General features: G+C 36.7%; 1 protein-coding gene across 1 annotated transcript in view; it reads left to right on the top strand.

Moving 5' to 3' along the window:
* Positions 1-15,314, top strand: part of SPOCK1 (SPARC (osteonectin), cwcv and kazal like domains proteoglycan 1) — a 315,938-nt gene that overhangs the window by 97,054 nt on the left and 203,570 nt on the right. Inside the window, exon 3 of the mRNA XM_062002468.1 lies at positions 10,805-10,850. Coding sequence (XP_061858452.1) covers positions 10,805-10,850 — 46 coding nt within the window. The remainder of the gene's footprint in view (positions 1-10,804; positions 10,851-15,314) is intronic.

Genomic DNA, 15,314 nt, shown 5'->3' with positions numbered 1-15,314 from the left:
GTGCTGTCTTCTGCTAAAGTAAAATAGGATCAATGCATATGGAAATCTTTGTACTGTGGACGCTAACAGCCTTAGCATTTAAATCCCACTGGAGCCATTACTGAAGTTTAGCTATCCTTTGCCTGAACCAGAATATTTTGTTTCTTTGGCCTTTTTATCTTCCATTTTTTTCTTCTTTTTATTGATTATTTAAGCTACTTTTGAAATATTCTTGCAACAAAAACTGTTTCTTCTCCAAAATACTGATACTTCAACCAGATAGCAAGTAGCAATCATTTATGAAAGGTAACTTTTTGTTATTGTTATTTTACAGCTGACACAAGAAATAAGCTTTCTAGAATAATGTGTTTCGTTTCATCAGCTTAAGAGATAAATGAAGTTCCATAAGTTTAATAGATAAATGAGGTATCATCAGTAAAATGTTCTGTTCTTGCACCTCCTATATTTTTTCATGAAATTAGTAAACACAAGTCTGTCAGTAATGAGACAGAGTCGTGAGGGACTTCACATGAATCAACAAGCCTCAACTGTTATGGAAAACCTCATCATGAGATAACTTTTATAAATTGATTGGAGTATTTAAAATAACCTATTATATGTTCAACTTGTTGGTGATAGAGTAAGGAACCCTTTCTTGAAGGTGCACAGGATTTCTGTTTGCAACAACTTCTGCAATTATTCAGCCGATTTGTTTCCATTAAGCTTGCTGTCAGTTCTGTGTAATGATCTTGGATGTTGTCTTCTGGTTTTTTTTTTTTTTCAATGGTTAAAGCACCAGAGACAATTAACAAAATTGTATTATACATAGGAATGGAAACCACACATTTATAATGGCTTACAGGGTTTCTGATCTGAAAATGTGTACAACTGTCTCACACAGAAGCAACTGGTTATTTTATAGACTAGATGAACATGGCTGCTTTTTCCTGATGCAGTTCCAAGACATATCAGATACTGGTTAAAACTGGCTGAAGTTTTTCAACAGCAGCATGGCTAGTTTGATTTCACCTTTTGCAAAGGTTTTTCTCAACAATGCTTGGAGCTAGGTTTTCTTTGACACTACAAATTAAATACAAACAAACGCATGTGTGCTCCTGGGGACAGTTCCTTACTCGTGATTCAATATAATTCATACAATCTATTTTCAGTCATTAGTTATTCATTTAAAGAAGTAATTTGAAAGACTTAGGACATAGCAACTACTTTATTTGTCTCTATAGATCTCAGGAAATTGTGTCATTAAATATGAGAGTTAGATAAGTTGATTTTATTCAACTGCTTTTCGTTCTCTTGTATATTTGAATCACTGTGATTTGTATATCTAAGTGGAATATCAGTACAATTTTATTCATGGTTTTTATTTGATAACTTTTATATTAAGATAACTATTGCTTTATCTCATAATGAGATTATTCCTACAGTGGTAAATTTAAAAGAAATATCTCATGCTCACAACAGATTACGAAAGATTTCTCATAAAAAATAAACCCCTCTATATATTTTATCATTATGCAAATTGTTATTCACTGTAAAGCAGATCTCATGTGAAAGCAGTGATAAGGTTAGATTCTTTTATGTGGATGTTGTTCTCCAGATACAAACCCCAAATGTTCAGCTGAAAAGGGCCAGTGAATCTGTCAAAAACAGCTACTGCAAATGTACTCTCAAAGCAACAGGGATACTGACAGAGAAGTAACATTGCCAATGGCTTTATAACCTTCAAGCTTAATGTGTTTGTCTTTCAAGCTGCCTAAAAACAATTGCATTCTAAATATGTAATTTCAGTCTTTGAATGAAAAACTAAATGTGGAAAGAGTTTAGTTTATCTCTCAAGGTATGTTTTAAAGGTTAGACCTAATCAGAATATGATTTATTAACAGTACTATTCTCTATATAGAGACAACCTGCAAAGGGCTGTTCTTCACCAGTATTCACAGTAATTAGGCACAATGGTTTAGATAAGAGCAAAACAAGCAAATGATCATGTGAGAAAACAATACTGGGCCACATTCTCAACTTGTGAATCTCCAATTTGCAGAGCAGGCACTCATGTTATTTTTGTGTGTTAGTTTGGACCTTACATTTATTCCTAGATTCAGTCAGCCTATCTGTCCAGTTACTGATTCACACATAGCGTTAGTTCAGAGGTCAGAAATAATGCTGCTTTAAGAAATTCCACCTGGAAGGAGGGGGAATGTATTTCTACAATCTCTGTCTCTGCTTCTTGCCTTCTGTTCGACTAGGGGCTACTCAGTTTGTGATAGTGAGAGTTAGCAACTCCCAGGGCTTTTTCTATCTATGCTCTGTGCTGAAGCTGTTGCACATTTTAAGTAGATCTTCACAGGTCAAACTGAGGACCATCAAAAAACTCACAGGGAAGAGGGCATGTGTGTTTTCTTGCTAGAAGTAAAAAATCCATTGGTTTTGACTGTATTATCCCAGTCATCTGAAAACATTCCATGGATTTGAGGATGTTCCGTGGCAGACTTGTGTTTTCCAACTGGGTTATATAAATATGTATATTTTTATATCTATATAAATTTATATAGATACATTTATATAAATATATAAAAGGCAGAGAGTACAAGTGCCAAGATCTCTGAAGCTCATTTTACTGAAATGTATTTGCTCTTTAGCCTCCAATGTCGGCACTCAGCTTTGCTATACTGTACTGCCCTGCTTGGGCTTGGCTCCTGGGCTAGGAACTCCTTAATATTTAACCCACAAGCGGCTGCTGCAATCTGGGCCTCTTGAACTGAGTCCTCCTTCTCCCAGAATTCTGCTGCCATTATCATTCCTTTGTTTGTCACCAGTTTACCAGCTGCACCTTCCCTCCAAAAACAGTCCTCTTTCAGAATAAGTGATTTTAAATTTAATTTGCTCTCTGTCACTGGGAGCTGTGACTGAAGTTCAGAAGCTGAATCAACTGTGTTTGTTGTGGGGATGAATGGGGATTTCTGGTTAAGTAGAGATGTGAATAAACATGCTATAAGCATCAGTGTATAAATGGCGATAACCAAAGAAATCAGAAACTGTAAATTGTTGGGACTAAATTCTGGAGACAGTAGGCCTTACAAGTTGTTTAGGGGTCAGGGACTATTGAGCTTCCCTGCAGATTGCCCCAGGATCTCATTGCCTGAAGAAATCGTTTCAGCTGAGATTCATCACTACACTGCACAGCCTCTCATCCTCAGGCCTTGTTAGGAGTATTCCACTGACAGTCTTCTCTCCATCCTAATTCCTCCTCCCTTTGCTGCCTCTCTGATAGCCACAGTGGAGGCTCTTTGCAAAGGTCAGGGAAGGTGAACTGGACTGGAGAAAAGACTTGAATCAACTGTGACTGCAGTGTCTCTAAGACAAGCCAGAGTGGGTGAGGGACTCTAGCTAGTGAGAATGTGTTGTTAATTTACAGCAATGTAAGCAACCACATAATGGTTTTGGTTTTCAGTCTGGTCTTGGAGTTGTAGCATCTGTGATGGTACTGCACATGCCTCATAGGAAGGATGAAACTCCTCTCCTGAGGTTTACCTTTCTGCCCATGTGATAGATTTACAGCTTGCAGCATAATCTGGTGTGGCTGATGGGACATGCTGAAGTGTGAAGAATTTGATGAAAGTAAAGTTAGAAAGAATTATTTTACTCCAGGCAAGGATGACAGGCTTTTTAGCACAAGCTAATGAGAGGCAGAGTTCAGGCAGAAGTGTTAATGTCTTCCTAAAGTTAGTCTACTAAAAGGGCCAGCAAAGAATCATCAAACCAAAGTGGATTTTTTTTTTCAGTTTTAGGTGTTTCAGCACAAGCTAGCATAGATGGCTGTGTAATTGTTCCAGGCACCCAAATACATCAGCTGTGTATGCTGGCACAGTGCTCTGCTAAAGCAGTTGTACAGCTTCTGGCTCCCAGCTGGCCCTCATTCATCCTGCTTGAAGCACAAGCAGAGTAAATGAGCATCTGTTTGCCCTTGACACGGTAGACATACCCTCTGGCTTCATTCTTATGGATAAACAAAGAGTGGCTTGGGGTTTTTTAGGAAATATTTTTAATTCTTACTATATTTGTCTTCTTGGGAAAAAAACCCAAAAACCAAAACACAAAAAACCCAATAGAGCAGCTGGAGGATTTCTGTGTAAAAAGCCATATGATGAGTTCTAAAGGTTGGGAGTTCTTTCTGGCTGACATGGGCTCAGTGGTAACTTATTTTTCATTTCTCTTTCAATTTTAAAAACTTAATTTCTAACATTTTTGCCAACTTATATCATTGTGACTATAGGTAAAGAAAGTCTATGCTAAAAGTCCTGCTTACCAATGTCTTAGTATTCCCTATGGAAACTTCTGGAAGTCTTCCCGTGAAACAGGAGTGGCAAATCTTGTTTCCCGCTTTAGCACAAAAAAACCCTTTTAGTTTATGAAAATAAGGGGGGAAAGTATCATTCTGTGCTGTATTAAGCAGAACAATTTTTTTTTGCAAGTTAGTGGTAGCTGAACAAAAAGTATTTGTGCTGAGAATTTGAGTCTTAGGTGGCATCTGAGATTGTAATACATGGGCAAGGATGTATTCTATGCCATACGTATCTAAGGACTTTTTTGGTTAAGATTTGTGTATTTTTGGACTGTTATTAAAAAACAGATATTAATGTATTTGGTGTTATATGTAAGTCCAATGTGAATACTTTATGCCATTTCATTATTTTTTCTTTAATGATTTAGCTACAGTATTCCAGACTCTTCCTAATGTCCTCGGACCTTTCATTACATATGCTACTACTGCAGTCTGGAGCAGTTTCTTTCAATTTCACCACTTAGTGTTTCTAGCTCTTTAAACTCCACATTCTTGGCCTTTCTAAGAAATTTACCGTTAAACTTTTCAAAGGTTTTCCCTAGCAAATTTAAAAAAAAATGTCCATAGCACAAGCACTACTGATTGACTAAGCAAAAGGGTCCTGTTTGGATGCATATTCTCTGATTCCTAGGATAGCAAGCTCAGAGGTGGTTAGAGATGTCTTAATGTGCCTAGAAGTTTGAACTTAGTTCTTAAAACTAATGCAGACTAGGCACTAGCTACCATTGGGAAGTCTTTATTCAGTGGAGTACTTTGTGGGTAAAATATTTTCTCTTCCTCTTAAATAAATAAATAATATCTAATTTGCTGACACAAACTATTTGCTTAAAACAAGCAACAGGCCTTGGGGAGATATTTATGATACAGGCTAGGTTGACTTTAGCAAGCAGCAGCTGGCGTTTTAACACTGCTCGGCATCAGGATGATCTTCTGTACTGCAAGGTAGAGAGGCAGAAAATGCAGCTGCATCTTTCTGGAGCTAATTTTGAAAAAGCAATGAGCTGGGAATTACTACTTTTCCCAGCTGGTCTTTATGAGGGTAAAGGTTTAATCATAGATCAAGGGTGGGAGAGGAAAATACTAAGCAGGCTGCAAAACAGTGTTAATAAACCTCCCTCCTGGAGATACTTAGAAATTTAAGCTCTTGTTGGCTGGGAGGAGCTGGGAATGAAGAAGTTAGTCCAAAGATTACCCACCAGTCCTTGGGGTTGTGGCCTCTGTATATGAGTTTCCTCCAGAAGGATCTGTGATGAGGGGTTTATGATGGCTTGGTACCCTGTGGTCAGTGTGAACCCCAGGCCTTGAGGAAGGAAGCTGAACTGAGCTTCTGACAGGTATGAAATAAGGAGGTTTTTCTGTGGAATTTTTCAGTCAGTATCTCATTTCTGCTTGACTCATGCAAATAACTTATAAGCTCAATTAATGCAACAAAATATAAATATTTATGTTGAGCTCTGTTTATAAGCAAGAGAATCTTGAAAGAGCTTCTTTTTGACAAGCAAATGAAATATAGAAAGTGCTTATGTGCTAACTTAACTATGCTTCATTAACCTTTCCAAAATTTTGAGTCTTAGGTAATAACTAAACCAAAAAATGGCAATTGAGTACATTTGGTGGGAATAACAAATAAATAAATAAATACTTACATCATATATTTAAACTTCAGGAGAGCAAGAAGCTGTTGTTTACTTTCTTAGTTGGTGGAGAAAAAGAGGAGAAATCTGTTTGGTGTCTTTAACCATTAGTTTCAGGGGTTTAACTCTATTGTTATTTTAGTGATATGAAGGGTAGTAGGAGAGAAGAGCAGTCATGCATTACTGTACTGGTCTCAAGGCTGATTTCTGTTAGATGACTTTTCTGATACAACTAACAGGAAATTGTGTCAGATCTAGGTCTAATTCAAGGTTTGATTTTTTGCAAATTGGAATCAGACTAGGAATTCTGATGAATCTATGAGTTCTGATGAATCAGATTTTTTTTCACAGTTCTGCCTGTAAGAAAGCTTTTCTGAGTTTTTAAACCAGCATTTTTTCATAGTCTCTTTGCATATTTGGTTTTACATATGATTGTTATCTTGATTGACTTTGTTCATGGCACATAAGTTTAAGTTGGCTACATTTGACACCTGTGTACTGAATGGTAAAATCATATTTTACTCTTGTTAAGAAACAATTTATTATGCATGATCTAGCAAAATGGATTTAAATCACTTCAAAATGGTTTTTGTCTCATCTCTTGATTGCTCAAATCAAAATAATAAAAATACAATAATAAACTCAGGCCCAAGTCTAGCAATGTATATTTGCTTTTCTAAAATGTTATTGTTTGTTATGAATTACTTCTCAGTTACATTTCCTGAGGATTCCATGGTGCCAAGTGATGAACAGATACAGAACTGAAAAGACAGTTCCTGTCCCAAGTCTTTCAATTGAATTAGGTCAGGTGTCAGAAGTGAACTGTTCTCCATGGGAGGAACCTGCTTAAGTTATCTGCCTTGCCGTCCCAGGTGGAGCAGTTTGACAGGAGTCAGACTTACTACTTTTCCTGTAAGCGGAGTATTTATCTATGATGTGATAACTCCGATTCCGTCAGGAACCTGGAGTCACAGGACTTACAGTAAAGCGCGGTACCGTTCCCTTCATTGTGTTTGTGCTCTGTGAGAAGGACAGGCAACTTCCCACAGTCTGAGTTAACATTTATTCCTGGCTCTGTGCAGAGGCCAAACCAATATGTCACATTTATATTGCACTGGGTTGAGTCAGATCCATTTTTGGTTTGCAGTATCAAATCTGTTTTCATGCATGATTTTAGGTGTGCAGTGTCCCTTCAGTTAATTAAAAGATTGACTTAGTCATATGCAGCTACTGAACCATAGACAAAACCTTCAAAGTGATAATTCTGTGTAAGGAGAAAGGTATTTTTAAATATTTGTTCATCAGAAATATTTCTCATTTTCTGTCACCTGTTATATTGGAGTGGATCCATGCCTGGTTTTGCCTTCCTTTTAAAGATTGTTTATTTGATGGACTTCAAAGTCAGCTAGGGGGAAAAATAATTCTCTCATATCAAGTATGTAACAGATGAGTACGGGGGAAAACACTTTCTGGTGTTTTTGTCAGCCAAAAGGAAATGAGACTGCCCTTTTTTGGTGTTCTAAGAGAGAGAGACATGGTAATAGAACGGCATTTGGGTAACAGTGCAGCAGATGAAAACTGGACCATGACAGAAAAGGTGGAAAGGTCAGAAAAGAAAGAGAAAATTATTTTGTTTGGAGGTGGAGGTCACCTGAAATAAGTCATTTCACATTTAAAAGACCACTAAGGAGAAAACTGATAAATGTTAACATGTTTCTATATTGTTTTATTTCATTCTTTTTTCTTTTCTCATTTGTAATGCTTGCGTATTCAGGAAGTTGAGGTAGGTTTTTCACTTTTAACTTGTAAATATCTGTACAGTGAATATAAGTATTTACAATATATCATAATTCATATTATACTTTAAACTCTGGTGATCAACTGTTATGAATGAAATGTATCAAGCCATGTTAAATTAATTTATTAACATGTCAGTATTAAAATTACATAATAGTTTCTTATGTTACACCAGGCATAAGGTATTTTAAGCACATTAGTATCTGTACTAGTAGAAAGCTCAGAAACACATAGATTGCTGTAAAGCCATTTTTGTCCTGAAGGTGTTTTGTTGAATGGGAATGTTAAATCTCCATAATCAAGTTGATCGTATTTTATATATAACGAGAGAATGAAAATTGGTGTCATATTTAGGCACTTTATATGACTATATCAACATTTGAGCTTTCTGTTGTAGGAAGTTACAGTGAAATTATGGTATATATTCAGAGATGCTAAGAGATCCTCCTCCTTACAAGAGCTATTTCAGGTTAATGTGCAAATCTCAGCTCTTTGCGGAGTACTAGCACAAAGCCCTATCCATTGTTCGAGTCCAAACTTTAGGTAATGTTTAAACAACAGATAGATTTTCTGCTTAACCACATCTACAGGGTGAATTTCTCCTTTACTGTGCCATAACCATTCAGTTACGGCTATTGCCGATTTCAATGCTGAGCCTCTAGTGCTGGATTTCCTGTTGTCCAACTGGCATTAGTAAATTTGAACTGCTATTGACCATATTGCTCTGATGTGTGTAGTCATTATTTACTCATGTAAGTAATAAATTTATATATTGAAAATCTCAAAGGTTCTCTCCATTTTACCATTTAGGGTTTTTTCCATATCTTTTGTGTTTTCAGTATGTTTCCATACTGTAGGTTTAGGCATCTTCTAAAATAAATATAGTTTAAGTTTTTGAAAAGGAATACTAAAAAAGTCTGCAAAAAGGAGAAAGAATGAGTTTACTGAAGAGATGAGTGTTTTCTAGGGTTTGGGTTTTTTTTTTTTTGGTGAGGAAGGTGCATTTTCTGTAAAATATTCCTTTGACACTGAAATTGAGATAAACTCCCTTTCCAATCCTTATTTCAAAACTGGTTCCATATGCCAAGGATGTAAGAAATCTTTCTTGGGATATGAATTATTTAGCAGTTTCTCATGCTGAAAACCCAGCAGCAAACCAAAGGCTAAGAAAAAATGTAAGGAGGCAAAAAGAGAATAGTTGTGGGTTGGTTTTTTTTCTGGGAAAAAAATTATTCTGCTCAAAAAGCTTAAAATACAACACATTCTGAAAAGTGATTAATGCTTGGTGAATTTAGCAGTACATCATAATCAATTACAAAGCATTGTATAACCATGAGGAGTGTTTTGAATTAACAAAGCTGTGGAATTCAAAGGCAAGTTTGTGATTCTATTTCTAGTGCAAAGCCCTATACTTCTGAAGGAAAAATATAGATACTTTTGATGTATCTGAAATAAATAATGAATAATAATCTTCATTATAATTGTGTAACAGTGTCGCTGTCCATGAAGTCAGTATAGACACCCAGCACGAATATACTTGGAGAAAGAAACTACATTTCCTTATGATAGTCATGCAGAATTACATTCTCCCTCTTTCATTACAGGGAGCATTTGCCCATCCTTGACTGTCCCTTGAGCAGGCAGGGAAGAGCAGGATAGCAGTCTGCAGCTCTCCATGCTGTGAACATTAGTGCTTTCTGCTTCTGGTGTGGGCCATGGGATTCAGAAAGGCATGTGCTGCCATGAAGTGCATCTCCTGGTGTTCAGTGGGGACATGGGAAGTCCCCATTCCGGGAACGGCCCTGTGTGCTGTTCTGAACCCAGAAAGTAAGACATGCTGGCTTCCAAGTCTCAAAAATATTCCAAGTTAGGATGACTGGATAGCATGAGAGCACGTGAAATTCGGTGTACTGAAACTAAATGGTAAACAAAGCCCAATGGAAGAAACAATTTAGGTGTCTTAGTCACCTTGATGGATTTTCAGTTACCCTTCTTGTCAGGAAAAGGAAACCTAGTATCATTTTGGACAACTTATTAGATTGACAGCCTTCAAGAAATTAATATAGAATACTGGATATAGTTAAAAGGAAATAAAGATTAATATGCAGAAAAACATCACAGTGATACAGAAATCTTCTATGCTTCCTCGCTTCAAATACATTATTCTGTTGTTATCACATTCTCTCAAAGAGGACACGAGTGAGATAAACAGAACATGATGAAACTAAATACAACAGTTTTTCAGGACTAGGGCTGGTGGCCCTCTGAAGTGGTGGAAGCTTCACCTTCAGGTACATACGTCCTAAGTATATAGAATACAAACTGATCCAACACACAGAGGAGTTTCCCATTCTTTCTGCAGAGACATCCATTTGCAACAGAGTAATCCTTTGATTCCTACTATCTCCGTGTTAAAGTCCAGTCAGAATTATGTAAAACAGAACCACAAGACACAGGAAAATCAAGTCTTTCCATAGACTTAAGAAAATTTTTAAAAGTTAATAATGGAAACACTGACCAAAGTATTCTCTGAAAATGCTCTTGGATGTTATTATACTTTAAATATCATGCCTATGACATTATTGCTGTATTTCTCTACATTCACGATGGTGTGATTTATATCTGTCCAAGTTAGTAAAAGTGGTTTTGGTTTTACTTTGCTGACCTTTTGCCACACCAGAGTGGTGTGGATCATGTTACATTATCTTAAATATATACTCTTATCTTTGGTATCAAGAGTTGTAGACTAGATATGAAATAATATAGAATTATCAGAAAGCATTTAATAATGGGCAGTGTTTGAAAAACAATTCAGAAGAAAAATTCAAGGTGCTGAATTCAATGAATTTTTTATTCTTTCATTTCTAACCTCCATTTACTAGACACAGCCTGTTGATAGTTTTATCTGATTTTGGCTAAATATGTTAGGTTGAAAGGATAAGTGGATTTATTTGTGGTTTAGTTATAATCAGTCTTTTCAGTACAATTTTCCATATTTTTCCTGAGTTGCCTTTTGTTTTTTCTCCCCATTTAGGATGATTATTTCAGAAACTGGAATCCAAACAAGCCTTTTGATCAAGGTAAAGTTAGTACATGTTTTGTGGTTGTCATCTGCTATTTTGTGATATACTTTATATATTTTATGCCTTTCCTCCTCCTTCTGTCCTATGCATCAGTGAAGAGCTATATTCATACATAAATCTCATTCCCAATTTAGTCACAGCTTGAGGTGGTTTATGTATAATGGTTTGACTCATCTCTGTATTTTTCAGCCATGTTTTGCTGTCCCCATCTATTCCAGTTTATATTCAGTGATGATATATATGCTTAGATTCTTGATAAGCATAAATGTCAGTATAACATAAAATTTAGAACAGGTATGTTCACTTAATTTTCTTTCATGTTAAAAACTTTACTAAGTGATGTCATAAATGTAATTACATTTCCTAACTTTCAAGGGACCAGTTCTTTGAAGCTAGTTGTGATATGTAAATTTCAGTGCTGTTTTTCGAAAGAAAAGAGTTTGGTGTATATGCTGATGATTCACATACAGATTCTGTAAATGGCATTTTGCACTTTGTAAGTTATGGCAGTATCACAGAATCCCAGAATGGTGGGGGTTGGAAGGGACATCTAGAGATGATCCAGTCCAAGCCCCTGCTAAAGCAGATTCACCTCAATTAAGGTGCATAGGAATGCATCCAGGTGAGTTTGGAAACCTCCAGAGAAGGAGACTCCACACCCTCTCTGGCCAGCCAGTGCCAGGGCCTGTTTTCCCTCAGAGCAAAGAGATTTTCCCTTGTGTTCAAGTGGAACTTCCTGTGTTCTGGCTTGTGCCCCTTGTGTTCTTACCCCTTGTCCCATCACTGGCCATCACAGACTGTCTCCATCCTATTAACACCCACCCTTCAGGTATTTCTAAGGGTTGATAAGGTTTCCTCTCAGTCTTCTCCAGTTCCTGAAACATTTTGTCGAGATCTTCCAGTCCTTTCCTTATCTTTGTAGCCCTCTGCTGGACTGTCCAGAAGTTTTCTAGCATTCTTGAACTGGGGACCCCAAAACTGTACTTCAATAACTTCTGGATCAGCCATCAAAGGTTAGGAAAAAACATTCTAATTGTATCCAGGATAGCATGCCAGGAAAAAGAACTTCAAACTGACAACGTAGAAGAGATTTGAGGTAGCAATTCCACATCTAGCATTCTCTGCTTGGTGTTCATAGCTAGCAAAAAAAACTGTGCAAAGGGGATGGTAAGAAACATTCACTCTAAAAAATATAGATGAACATCACTGGAAATTGAATCTCACATTAGTAGAAAACACTGTATGCAAAGAAACCTCAGCAGTTTATCCTCTAAGAGATACAAAAATGATGTAAGCTGATAGTGTGCCACAATTTTGTCCTTACAATCAGAACATTGATCTTTAACTTTGCTATTGTTTATATTTGTCACTGACACTAAGGTACTGTAACAGTCCATCCTCCAAAAATGTAGTATCGTACCACTTAGGTCTTATATTTCATTATTTCTTAAAACTTTCTAGATTTTTTTTTTTCAGGTCAAATGTTAAAAATTACATTTTTGCACAGCCTTGTTTCATTTGGTAGAGCCACTTACCAGTTGTTTGATTTGTGGAGGATAACAACGCACGCTATAAAGCATAAGTCAGTTGGCTTCTCTGTTTGCCTTTTGACAGTTGTTCATTTTTCCTGTTTGTAATGTTCAGTGAAGCTCATATAACTCCTGCATATGAGGTGAGAATATTGCAGCTGTAAAATCACAGGTGGATGGTAGACATATTACATTGCTTGACACATTTTTAGAATCCTGGATTTCTTTGACTGGCTTTAGTTCATTCAACATCATGCCTGATGATGTTGAACATCAGTGAACAGTCCTATCTTTTGGATCCTGTGTTCAAAGTTAAGTGTCATTCAAGTAGAGTGTGAGACTTCCTTTGCCCTTCAAAATGTGAAGTGGCTACCTGGATGTATAGTTGTTGTGATTATACTTTCAGAAAAGATATTCCTGCAAGTGCTTAGCTTGGGCAAATTACTGAGCATGTCGGTAGCATTTTATTGTGGGATTTCTTTTAATTATAAAAAAGAGTTCATAATGAAACAATCACAGTGTGATACCAGAAGGAAACAACAAATCAAAGCATACATGGCTGTCTCCAAGCACAACTAGGGTCTGGTGCCACTGGGATTTAACCGGTGGGTAACTGTTAAAGAGTACTAGATATTTTGCTGCAGAATTGCAGGAGGTGGCCAATGGTTTAGTTAAAAAAAAATAAAAGAAAAGGCAAGTCATGTTACAGAAAAAAACATTTTTATGTCCTTGGAAATCAAATAGTATGCAATTGTACTTGTGAATCATACCATAAATAAGAAGAAAGAGTGAACCAGTTAAGAAGGAGAAGGAAAGGCTTGAACAAATGAATGAAGGGGTAGCCAAATAAATGAAGGCCAGTTGAGGAGATGAAAGCACAATGCTTGCTTTATTTGCTTTCCATTTGAGCTGTGACAGTCATTTGTTATACAAATGGGAGTTATAAAAGAGGACAGCTTTGCTGATGGCTGAGGGATGGAGCAGAGTGAGCAAGCACCTGCATGATGCTTAGTTGCTGGTTGGGGTTAAACCACCATGGAACCCTCTAAATTACTGAAGTATTTTGGAGGAAAATACCTACTGGAAGTCTCTGAGAGTGCTTTTAAAAATATCACTTTACACCTGTTTCTGTATTTCATTGCCAAACATGTTCCAGGTACTGTCTGTAGGTAGCTCCTAGGAATATTATTGGGGGCTTATACATGTTAGACCTGAAGAGCATGTTTTCACTGTGTTTATGGAAATGGAACTTCAGTGTCAAAGGAAAAGGAAAGGTGATGTTTTTGTCAAGACATTTTGTTTCGAAGGCATTTGAGGGATTTAGGTTTACAAATCCTATTTACTTGAAATGGAACTTTTACTCCTACCACTTTCAAAGGCCTTGTGACCCTCTGCCTTCCCAGAAGGAAAAGCAAAAAGGTAAATCCTGGCAAAATACTGTTAGAAGATTTTGAACTGACGTGCTTTAAAACTATCTTGTTCATTGTGTTACTGAGATGTCTGACTCTGGGCAAAACTACAAATTTTAGAGAATCTAAAATCACACGTGGACATCTTGAAGCAATACAAACAGATGTACATCTGTTAAAGATTCCTGTCTCTTTGCAAAGAGAAAGATCATTTCTCTTTTAGTGTAAATTTTCTCCTAGACTCTGGATAGCTTGTCTTCAGAAGACAGAATGCGGACAAGATGATGCAGTCTGAGTGTGATACTCTGCTTTGTGCAGAAAGCTGTGCACTGCTTTTGTCTCATTTAAATCTTACAAATGGATTTTATTTGGCCAATACGTAATTCTTTTGACAAAGAGGTCACTACACTTGGCCATAGCAAAATTCACCCTGACTAGAACATTAAAATAGCCACCCATACTATTCTAAAGAGATTTCTTACACACACAAAAAAGAAATTACCTTGGAAAATAGAAAACTGTTGCTTAGTTTAGTTACATACACATGGAACATATGACTCTTTAGATGCCAACCCTTATATTGTTGTCACCCAAAAACTTAAGAGAAATTATATCATGTTGCTGATTTGAGCCCTATGAATCAGATACTGACAAACTAATCTTCACTTACATACATATAGGTATACATATGTATATAACTGTATATATACTGGATGTATGTGTACCATTTAAATAGGAAGTGCTAAGACAAGAGAAGGAAGGAATGCTTCTTTCTTTCTGAGATTGAGTTTTTGTCATTTTCCATGCAGAGAAAAATGAATAGTTTGAAGAAAAACAGTTCTAGATCTTTCACATGGTGCAAGCAGAAAGGAAATAGTTTAATCTATCTTTAGACTTTATTTCTCCATCCTCTCTGCTCTGACATTTTTTTTCCATGTTGTTCCTATGCTTTTGTCTTATTTTGGAGATTAAAAAAGGTTTTATTTTGTGTTCTTTGGGGTTCTTTTATCTAGAGAGCAGGTTCAGATCCTGCAGTATGGAGCCCTACTTTGCTCCAGAGAAGTCAGTAGGAGCTTTATGTTCTCACCACACAATTGTTATTTTGAGAGATGTCTTGAAGGCAGTTTAACTTCACAACACCAAGTTTCTTCCTATAGTGACTGAAGAGCAGAAACTTCTCCAGTGGGACAGCAAAAACAGCCAGCTGCCTCTCTACCTGGGTTATGTGGGGAAACCTAAGTCTACCATCACTAAGCTAAAGTGAACTTGTGTGAATATCCCCTCTTTGGGACAAGTCTACTTTTTTTCTTTGTTTGAAATCTATTTCTACATTCTAAACCTAAGATATTATAATTGTGAAATCTTTGTACGGAAGCCAGACTGTAGAAGCACCATGGGAGGGAAGGATTTAGAAGTAACTGAAGGTGGCTGGTAGCTGCCAGGAGTGATATTGCAAGGCCACTGGAGGATTCAGTATGTTTAACAGTTTAAAAAACCAGCAGTAGTCAGAAGTTTTGAAAATC

This window comes from Colius striatus, chromosome 9, assembly GCF_028858725.1.
Source record: "Colius striatus isolate bColStr4 chromosome 9, bColStr4.1.hap1, whole genome shotgun sequence".
Taxonomy (NCBI): Eukaryota; Metazoa; Chordata; class Aves; order Coliiformes; family Coliidae; genus Colius; species Colius striatus.
This window is presented reverse-complemented; position numbering and strand designations above follow the sequence as displayed.